General features: G+C 37.3%; 1 protein-coding gene across 1 annotated transcript; it reads left to right on the forward strand.

Annotated features, from left to right (window-relative positions):
* Nucleotides 1-1,024: 1,024 nt before the first annotated feature.
* ssr2 (signal sequence receptor, beta) lies at nt 1,025-11,095 on the forward strand. Its single transcript, XM_057827150.1, has 6 exons — nt 1,025-1,103; nt 1,672-1,832; nt 5,881-5,979; nt 6,891-6,999; nt 8,320-8,397; nt 10,701-11,095. Exons 2-6 carry the CDS (start codon nt 1,672-1,674, stop codon nt 10,809-10,811), a joined length of 558 nt encoding a protein of 185 aa, XP_057683133.1. The 5' UTR covers nt 1,025-1,103; the 3' UTR covers nt 10,812-11,095.
* Nucleotides 11,096-11,186: the final 91 nt, after the last annotated feature.

Raw genomic sequence — 11,186 nt, forward strand, 5'->3', positions numbered from 1 at the left:
GTCGGTGCTGGCTGTGTGTGCGCGTGGGTGTGTGTGTGTGTTCAAGTCATTAGGCAATCAAACGTGCGTTGGAGGAAAAAAAATGGACTCGCACATTCAGCAAGTGAAAGGGGGTAAATGTAAGTCTTGACATGATGAAAATAATTTACTTAATAATGTCAGGATCAATTCTATCCTTATAACAATGAGAGGACAATCTAAATGACCTATATAATATATCTGAACTCAGTATATAATGCAAATAAGGTTGCTTAAAAGTTGATGGGAACAATTGAAGCATCCTGAAAAGTTGGTCGTGTTATGTCACTACCGTCCCTATGCAAACATACGCACTTGTTTTCTACATTCCGTGATATTCTGTAAAGTCAACTTTTTATTCAATATTCAGTGTCAGATATTCATATTTATTCTATAAAACCCCAGAACAATGATATTCCATCCTTGTCTACTGTATGGTAAGTAATTAATAAATCAAATTATGATACAGTTATATATTAAGACCTGTTGTGATGTAATTGTAATGTAAATATATAATATTCGTGACTTTGCCATCAAATTAATGATTTAAGAAAAAAAAAAATCTTATTTACATTTTTAGGTTAGTCCAAAAATAGTATACATTACTTTTTTTCTACCTAACTAGTGTATTATTACTTTTTCTACTTATATAATAAAATCTTTAAATTATAATGTTAAAAATATTTTCATTGTAAAAGACAATTCCTAGTATGCATATTTTGTTTGCACACAGGTGGGGAAATTCCATTACATTCTGTTGTTCTCTTGTTCAAATGATATAGTTTGATTTTTACTTAAACTAATGAAATTAAATTGCTTTAAGTGTTGTCATTATTGTCATTATTATTTTTAAAATGACACAGATTTAAAAAAAAAAAAAAAAAAAAAAAAAAAAAAAAAAAAGTCACGATTTATATTTTCGGCAGAGGAAACCATATCAACTCCAAACCGCAAAGCGGCGCTGTAAAATTGTCGAACCACAAAAGTCGCCTCCCGGTACACGTCATGTCATCGTGGGCTTTAACATCTGCGCATGCGCGTCAATAACTCCTTCGCTTCTCTGGTGCAAAAAGAAGCTACAGACGGTAACCATCTCCCCTAACATTTTCCTGTTTTCTTCGTCAAATTGCGCTTTAATTCAACAGTAACATATTAGAACCATGTGCTATCACATGACTTTAAGGGAGGTTTACTATTTAGTAGCACTGATAGTGAAACTGTCTTGTTTTTATGGAAATTGTCCTATGTGGTTTGGTCCACGTAAGCGTCTTTGGTATCTGCTAGGATGTCAGCAAGATGAACTTTGAACGGATTGTGAATGAAATATTTTTTTTCATTTTTAATTGAAGAAAAATATCATTTCTGACCAAACTAAATCGTTCACGATAGCATTTTTCCATAACCACGCTATGTTATAGCTGTAACTGTATAGTGCCTGTGCAGCACAGTATTTAGCTACTTTTTCCAGAAATATTACATTCGTTAAAAGGCAAAGAAATATGGTTTTATTAAACATTTGGTTTTATATGCCACCTACATTTTTGCTGTATTAACACTTGTGGGTAGATGTAAGACTTAACACTGCAGAAGCGCAATGATTCCTGATTTGTGCGCATTATTTATGTCTTATTGGTTTTTATGCTTGCTTTGCAGATGATGAAGACGCTACACGTCTTTTTGGCCCTAGCGCTCCTCGCCCTGGGCTCAGGAGAAGAAGGTGCCCGTTTGCTGGCGTCCAAGTCCCTGCTCAACCGTTACGCCGTTGAAGGACGAGACCTGACCCTGCAGTACAATATTTACAACGTGGGATCCAGGTGGGAACGTATCTTCCGCAAAGAAATGACAAAGAACTAAACCTAAAGCTTTTGAATTGACTTTTTGACTAATGTTCTCATCGATTGATTGGATAAAAAATCTATTTCGCTTTATAGTGATCCCTCGCGACTTCCCGCTTCAAATTTCGCACTCAGATTTTTTTCAATTAAAAAAAAAGATAAATACAGCAATTTGTTTAAGAATATTAAGATCTATGCATGTATACATGTACAAATCATTGTTTTCTTTTGTATTTCTCATTGATATAAATATTACATTTGCAATGCTTAAAAAAAAAAAAAAGCAAAATATACATAAACTATTTTCGCGATCACAGGGCACACCGTATTAAAAGGATCAGGCTCATTTTTCGGTGAGATTGTTGTATTTAACACACAAAGCGCACAGCATTATTAGTCGCCTGAAAAACATACGCTAGCTTGCACACTAGCATTTTTTCTTTTTTTAAAGGCAGCGGGAGCAAAACTGAGTACAGTTGCACTTTATTAAAGAATTTTAAAAAATATGTCAATCTTAATCCATCAAAGTCCTCATCTTCTGTATCCGAATTGAACAGCTTAGCGCACATACTGGAACTTTATAGCTAGTGGGGACCCGCCCCCTATCACACGAAAACCTTTAATGTTCTCATGCTCCTCTCACTTACCCTTTCAAAAATTGCTCAGTCAAGTCAGACAAGACACATTTTGGTACTCAGTCCACACAATGGGCGCACCACATTATTAGGCGCAGCGTCCATTTTGGAGATTTTTTTTTTTACTTTTAGGTGTGCCTTATGGTTGTAAAAATACAGTACATATGTTTTTGTTTTTTTGTTTTTAATTAATATTGTACTTTGGGGGGAGGGGGTTATGTCTTATAAGTATCTCTTTTCAATGTTGTAAAATCTGAATACCGTAATTTTCAGACTATAAGGCGTCCAGTGCGGCCTATTTGTTGATTTATTGGGTTAAATGGTAACACTATCGGCATCATAAGACTGCTATAAAACTGTCATAATTATGACATGACACTATGATGGACAGTAATGAATGCTTATGACCAATGTAATTAGGTGTCATCTGGCAAATTATGTCACTAACTCCATTTATGTACAGGTCTGATCTTTTACATCCATTCGAATTAATTTGCCGGATGACTCAAATGACATCTGCCATAAGCATTCATTAATGCTAATAGCAGTATCATGTCATAATTATTAGAGGAGTTCCAAAAAATCGATTATTACATGCATCGCGATTCGACACGTGACGATTCGATTACGATTCATAAAGGTTAAAAAACGATTATTTTCACTCCTAACAACGCTCGTAGCGAAACGAAATTCAAGACACGTCTGCGGCCCGGACACCGTTAACGGACGCACACACAACGTTATGATGGATGCTCCCAGTTACTGGAAGATAGATTTACTCCTTTTTAAAAGACTGGAAAATAAATTTGTGTATATGGCAGGCAGGACCAGAAGCCGGTCGCGCTTTTGTGCGCATTTTTAGAGCGAGAGGGGAAGAGAGATAGTTCTTTGCTCGTTGCTCCTTGCCTTTCAGATGACCAGCTGTAGTTTTAAGGCATTTCAATTAAAAAAAATATCCTGAGTGTGTTGCTAAGACCCGTGTGCATCTATAAGAGGTGAGTACAAGAACCCTCTTGTACTGTTTAGCCTTTATTGTTGTTGTTTTTGAGATGTTAATAGTTAGCGCCGAGCGCTAAGCTAATGAGCTAATTCGCTAACGTGTATTTCATATGCAGAACTTGTAAAACCATGATAAAGTACAGTGGTAACACTACAAACATGCGAAATAGAAAGAGAAGAAAGTGCGCGCGCTGTAATGAGTGTGAGTGTAGCAGTGTCAAGACCAGTTGAGATTTCCACCTGTTACTCCAAGAGGTAACACTGTGAAAACAAAGTATATTGGTTAAAAGAAGTCTTATTTCTAAAGACACTTTGTTTGTGTCCAGAAAATGTCGAATTCATTCCACCAGTGTAAATTTCATTGCATTGTTGAGAGAAATGAGTACTCCCTTTAAAATAGTTAAGCATTTTGCACTTTCTTGTAAAACGAAATAAATAAAAAAGCAGCTTAAGGGCAGCTTTTTGTTGTATGGGCATTATTCCATCTTTCCTGTTGAATCATAAGGATATTTTAAATACCGTATTGGCCCGAATATAAGACGATGTTTTTTGCACTGAAATAAGATTGAAAAAGAGGAGGTCGTCTTATAACTGCGGTCTAAAAAAAAAAAAAAAAAAAAAAAAACTGCGGCCTAGACATATACCCATTCACGACGCTTGATGGCGCCAGTCATCAATGAATCGAATGCTGAACGCGACTCGGGCGGCCAAAGCGAACCCCTGACACGAAGAAGAAAGTGGTAAGAAGGAAAAGAGAAGAAAATACCGGTAATAGAAAAGATAACCGAAAATGGAGAAACTTCGCGACAATTTGGAGAAAAGTGGGTCGAAGATTGGCCAGGTTAACCGGTGTTTGGCCATTCCTTACTACGCGGCGAAACGTCCTACACAATGCTCAGGGCGCTTGCATATGCATTCACACGCATGCGCACATCCGTTGGAAGCGGCGAGTACTCACTATTTTTGTTTTTATTTAGTTATTTAGAACCTTTTCACAGCCTCAAAGATACTTTTTGCATGTATTACCCTCTCATACTTTTAACCATTGTGTTTTTTTGTGTTAGCTTTGAAGCAGTTGACCACATTAGTCACGTAGCGTATTTAAATCGTCCTTATTTGACATAACTACATTTAAGTATTTTCTGCAGGCATTTCTTTAGTACGTTATTCCTGTATGCATCTAAACAAAACAAGTTTAGAGCGCACGGTAGTAATTTAGGTGTCAAATTCGACTAATGTAGGACGTTTCGCCGATGTAGGACATTTTGGCAGAACACCGGCAGCTGAGGAGAAGTTATGACGCAAACTTCAAGTTGATGGTGATAAATGAGGCGGTGTCTTCAAACAACTGCAAAGCGGCTGTGAAATATGGTGTCACAGAGTGTAATGTACGGAGATGGAGAGCTCAAAAAGATCGCCTAAAAAATGCTCAGTCAGAGAAAAGCTTTCCGTGGTCGTTTCTGTATAAAAATTAATTTGGTGTTCAAAAAGTCTTTTTTCAAACTTAAGTCTTGAAAAAGAGGGGGTCGTCTTATAATCGGGGTCGTCTTATATTCGGGCCAATACGGTAAATAATGGACATAAATTTGCTTGGCTGCTTTAGTAATCAGTGCTGCACGATGCATCAATAATCGTGATAACCGCGATAACCGCGATCATAGACGATATCGCGATAATCGATTAAAAATCGAATCGTGGCGTCCTGAATCGTAATCGAATCGAATCGTGGGGTGCCTAAGATGGCACACCCCTAATAATTATGACAGTCTTATGAGACTACTGTCAAATAAAGATTTACCAAATGCAATAACTAGCAATTAATGAAAACACTGGAACAGTAACTGAAGAAATAATTACCACAAAACATTAATTTTTTATTGTTATTTAAATCTGTATCGCTGCGATGCATGCAAGGAGGCATGTTGAACGACAACAGTGTTGACAGCAGGTGGCAGCAGAGGTTGACTGTCTCCTCCAAAAAAGCAATATTGGACAAATGAAGCTGCTTGAAGCAATAAAGCCTCAAGAAGCTTCATTGCTTCATGGTGGTACATTTGGTCTTCTGATAGTCTTATGATGGCGCTGTCAAATAAAGTGTTATCTGTTATCTTTTGGTGTAAATATCCCATAATACAGTGGGGACAATTGCATTTTATAGTCCAGTGCGGCTTATCTATGAACAAAGGCCGTTTTCATGTCAAATTTGGTGGGTGGCGACTTATACTCCAGTGCGCCTTTTATAGTCCGAAAATTACGGGAAATACATTAAATACACCCAAAAAAAAAAAAAAAACGCTAAAAACGAGGGATAACTGTATTTTATATCAGAACGCAATTTGGTTGTTTCGGTCCGAGTATATTGCATAATTAAAAAACAATGTGTTCTCTTGCAGTGCCGCTCTTGAGGTGGAGCTGTCGGATGATTCTTTCCCTCCCGAGGACTTTGGAATCGTCTCGGGATTGCTGAACGTGAAATGGGACAGGATTGCACCGTATCCTTGACGCTGAATGTATAATTTGGAGTTTGTTTCTCACGCGCAAGGAGAAAAATCTATGACGACAGTTCACCAAACGCATCTCTGTGTTCATGGTAATGCTTGAATCCACTCTGACACTCGTTCATCCAACTGTCAGCTTTGTTTTCTTTGTCTTCCACTGCATGAGTCTGGATTTAAAAGTGACACCAAGAGGTATTTTGTTTGGAAATTGCTATATTTTCCCTCATATTTTTGGTAACCACACATTTTAGTTAAATAGCATTCATACAACTGCTTCATAAAGTCTGAGTTACTGTGACAGCTCATACTTTTCCTCCAGAACTCAGCAGCACGCCTCATCACACGAACCCCCGCAACACACCACATCACCCCCATCCTCCGTCAACTTCATTGGCTTCCCGTCAAACAAAGAATCAACTACAAGATCCTCATCATCACCTTCAAAATACTCCATGCCCTGGCCCCTCCTTACCTCTGCGATCTTCTCCGTCTAAACAATCCAACCCGTTCACTTCGCTCTACCACTATTCTTCCCCTCGCCGTCCCCCGTGTCCACCTCTCAACCTTTGGTTCCAGAGCTTTTAGTCATTGCGCCCCCCCAGCTCTGGAACTCCCTACCCCCTGATCTCCGGAGCATATCTACTCTATCACTTTTCAAATCTAGACTGAAAACACACCTGTTCACTCTTTCTTAACCACCATAACCCCTAGCTGTCATATTTTTACTTTTTATTGTGGTTTTAATTTTTTTAATCCTTTTAATACCTTTTTTCGTACTGTGATTCTATGTCTCTTGTGAAGCGTCTTTGTGTGTTTGAAAAGCGCTCTAGAAATAAAATGTATTATTATTATTATTATACTTTTCTTTGCAAATGCTGTTAACCTTAACTTATGGGGACGTTCAGAGCCAGCAACGTGTCCCACACTGTTGTGCTTCGTCCTCTGAAGGCCGGCTACTTTAACTTCACGTCTGCTTCGGTTAGCTATTTGGCTCAGGAGGGTGGACAAGTTGTGGTATGTTTTTAGTTTTATTGATTGTAGGGCAAGGCGATAAATTGGTTTTCTGAATTCATTTGAGTTTGACTGTACTTATTACTTTGTATTTAGGGGCTGAGGGGCTGACAGCACAAATATGGAAATTTTGCACTTTTTTCCAGCATGGAAATAGTGATTACATATGTTCAGCTTTTATTTTATTTTTTCATAAACTTATTATATGTGTTTTGTTTTTAATTATTCTTCTTTAAAAATTAATAAGGGGAAAAAATCATAAATCACATTTTTGGTGGGGGGAAAAAACTGCTTTTATAATGAGGGTTAATTGTAGGGCTGCAGCTATCGAATATTTTAGTAATCGAGTAATCAACTGAAAATTCTATCGATTAATCGAGTAATCTGATAAAACAAATATATTTTTAGGTAAAGAGCCATTATAAATATACATGAGAAAACAAGACATTTCATCTGATCTTGAACCATTTTCAGTCAATCAATGTCTTTATTTTCGATGTATTTTGTTGAAAACAGCCAACAATAGCATCTCAGATGTAACTAGAATTTATATATATACCTAAAAATGCCGTTACGCTAGATAACACACATCACTTAAAAGTTAGGATTTTTTCCCACGTGTTTCAATTGAATTTCTATTTGTGTCAAGCCATTTTTAAGTTCTAGTTAAGTTTTAAGTTAGTCTAAATTGTAAGTCCTGATAGGATTTTGAGTTTTTGCAGTGTTCAAAATAAATGCAATAAAATAAATACATATACATATAATAATATAATAATATAATATAATACATATAAAAATAAATACAGGCTGTATTGGAGCACATTAGGGTCCAGTGCTACTTGGTGTTTTATCCAGCAATGACTACTGAGCTAAAATTGATAGTTAGCATTATTGAGTTTTTATTTTACACCCACATCACTCCACAACGCTATGTTATGTTAAAGCTTGTATGTAAGACACGTTAGCCACGCAACGACAGTGGTCATAATTAATAGAAACCTAGCCATCCGCAGGGCTGTAGTGGCTGTCGGTTGCAGTAAGTTTTTTTTTTTGGGGGTTGTTGGGTTTTTTTTTTTTTTTTTTTTTTTTTTTTTCCTTCTTCCTCTACGCATGTGACATCAGCGCGTTGTCCCGCATTAAAAGTAGTCCGAGCAAAACGTAATGCTTAGAGCTACAAAATAAACGAGTACTCGAGGTGAATAAAATTACTCGGATCAGTTTTTAAACTCGAGTTAATCGAGTTGCTCGAGTATTCGTTTCAGCTCTAGTTAATTGTAAAAGTTTTTAAAACATGAGGTAACAATGGCTTTCTACGCTTTACAGGTGGGCTACACCAGCGCCCCCGGTCAGGGAGGCATCCTGGCTCAGAGGGAGTTTGACCGCCGCTTTTCCCCGCATTATGTAAGATACACATGCTTAGACTCTATTATCTCTATGCTGTCGGGGTGTGCCATCTTCGGCACTCCACAATTCGATTCGATTACGATTCAGGGTGCTACGATTCGATTATTGAACTACGATCACGGTATTGACGATGATCACGATTATCGATGCATCATACATTACTGATTAATAAAGTAGCCAAACAAATTTAATTCCTTTATTTATTTAAAATATCCTAATGATTCAACGGGAACGATGGTAACATGCACATACAACAATTTCTTCTTTTTTTTTTAAACCAGAAAGTGCAAAAACATTAACCATTTTAAAGGCAGTACTTATTTCTCAACATGCCTATACAACACACAGCTGACCTTGAGATGCTCTTTTTCACAAGGTGCGAAAACATTAGCTGTTTAAAAGGCAGTACTTATTTCTCTCATCAATACAATAAAATTTACACTGGTGGAAAGAATTCCACATTTTCTGGAAACAAAGTGTCTTTAGAAATAAGACTTCTTTTAACCAATATACTTTGTTTTCACGGATTTCTGTACTATTTTGCATGCTTGTAGTGTTACCGCTGTGCTTAATCCTGGTTTTAAACATTCTGCATCTGGAATAACTTTTGTACACCACCAAAAAACTCACAACTTGACATGGAAATGCATGTTAGCAAAGTCGCTAATTAGCATAGCGGTTGCCGCTAACTAGTAAGATCTCAAAAACAACAACAACAATAAAATCTAAACAGTACAAGAGTGTTCGTGTACTCACCTCTGATAGATGGACACGTGACTTAGCAAATCACTAGGGACTTTTTAAAATTAACACGACTTGAACCTAATGCTGGAAAACTAAAAGACAAGGAGCAACGAACTATCTCTCTTCCTCTCTCGCTCTAAAATATAACTTGCACACAAAAGAAGACCCAAAGTGCGACCGCCGGGTCCCCGTCTGTCTCATACACAAATTTATTTTCGAGTCTTTTGAAAAGGATTAAAATCTGTAGCTCAGTAACCAGCTACATCCATCATAACGTTGTGCATGCGTTCGTTAAAAATGTCCGAGCGGAAGACGTGTCTTGAATTTCGTTCCGCTAGTAGCGGCTGTCATAAATTTATTAGGGAGTTTTTGAACATTTATGAATCGTAATCGAATCGTCACGTGTCGAATCGCGTTTTATCTAATAATCGATTTTTTTGGCACACCCTTAACTCATTCACTCACAGCCATTTTCACCGGAGCAAGGCCCTTCACTCCCGGCCGTTTCCTGGATTTTGACTGATTTTGCAAGGCCCACAGAAAATTCTGTTCTATTGCTATATAAAGATGGAATCCACCAAAAGAAAGATTACTCTCTTGTTTCAGCAGAAAAAAAATTCATATCTTTTTCCATTCTTTAAAAATCAGCATTAGAAAATAGCTTAGTTTGAGCAATTTTCCAATTTCTGATGAAAAAACTGAGAAATTTAGCTTTTTGTGAAAGCATACATTTCAAACATAACTTGACTTTAAAGCAGCCATTTTTCGCTTATGTGAAATCCCAAACATCTGAATAATGTTTTCGTTCTACAAAATAACAAACAATAAGACAAATAGAGCTTTTGATCGCAAAGTAACAATTTATTTACACATAACTAAACAATGAACTGTTGAACTATTTGCGCACATAACAACGGGGAATGTTCTCGGCTGCTCCCGGTTAAATGAGGCAGCTCCCTCTGATGAGTCCGGATCAAGATCGGGCTCACTTTTTTCATCATCTTCATCGTTGTTTCCAACCTCGGGCTAAGGAGTAATGCAACGTGAGCTCAGCAGAACGCGTGTGGAACCTGACGTTGTGGACGTCACCGTCTGTCTCATCAAGATAGATTATTATTTTTTTTAATCCTTCTTTGACGATGGTTTCATTTTCTTTACAAAACACTCCTCCAATTTCATTTGCCTTTTTCTTTCCTTTCGTTCTCCACATTTTTCTCAAATTGTCACGCGTCTTCACAAGATCCCTCCAACTTCCGTTTCCTGACTATTTTTCTTCACTTCCTTTCTTGGCCAGAGATGAGTTCTTACCAAATGTTCTACTGACCTCCAATGGCCAGTTTTATTGCTTTATAATGGGTTTTGAGCTTTGTGCATTGTATCTTAGATAGATCGGAACCTATAGATGCCTCTTGTAAAAAAGAAAAGAAAAGAAAAAACAGCAAAAGATGTATAAGCACGTTTTTGGGACACTGAAGCAATTAAAAATAGAATGTATTTATATGTTTTTGGGAGCAAATGAGTTAATATGCTCACCTGTTTTTTTTCTCTCTCACTAGCTGGACTGGGCTGCTTTCGGTGTAATGACCCTCCCTTCCATCGGAATCCCGCTCCTGCTCTGGTATTCCAGTAAGAAGAAGTACGACCCGCCCAAGCCTAAAAAGAACTAAAGGGGGAAATGCACCTTTTTTTTTAGTAATTCAGACTGCAGGGTGGGAGGGTCTGTAAAGGGTTAAGTGGGTACAGGAAGTCTGAGAAGCTTAATAACCCATATTGGGGGGTTGAAAGGTGTGTCAGTGATTAAAAGTCTGCAGGAAGATGCCAACAGCAGGTATACGAGAACAATTACAGTGGCAATTATTGCTGTTTGTAACTGTAACAAGCTCCGTTTTTAAGTTGTGAGACTTCAATATCAATAAAAACAAGATTTTTTTTTTTTAACAAAACATGGATCTGATTGTTTTTTGTTTCCTGTCTTCTGACAAGCTTATATTACTGATATATTTGCATTCAGTCTTTTAAGTCATTGGCTGCAATTGAGGACA

Source organism: Corythoichthys intestinalis, chromosome 22, assembly GCF_030265065.1.
Source record: "Corythoichthys intestinalis isolate RoL2023-P3 chromosome 22, ASM3026506v1, whole genome shotgun sequence".
NCBI lineage: Eukaryota > Metazoa > Chordata > Actinopteri > Syngnathiformes > Syngnathidae > Corythoichthys > Corythoichthys intestinalis.

Bases quoted from the DNA above. Each gene is read 5' to 3' on its own strand.
- ssr2 (XM_057827150.1), top strand. From the start codon at position 1,672: ATGATGAAGACGCTACACGTCTTTTTGGCCCTAGCGCTCCTCGCCCTG. The intron at 1,833-5,880 runs GTGGGAACGTAT...GTTCTCTTGCAG, and splicing joins ATTTACAACGTGGGATCCAG to TGCCGCTCTTGAGGTGGAGC. The intron at 8,398-10,700 runs GTAAGATACACA...CTCTCTCACTAG, and splicing joins GCCGCTTTTCCCCGCATTAT to CTGGACTGGGCTGCTTTCGG.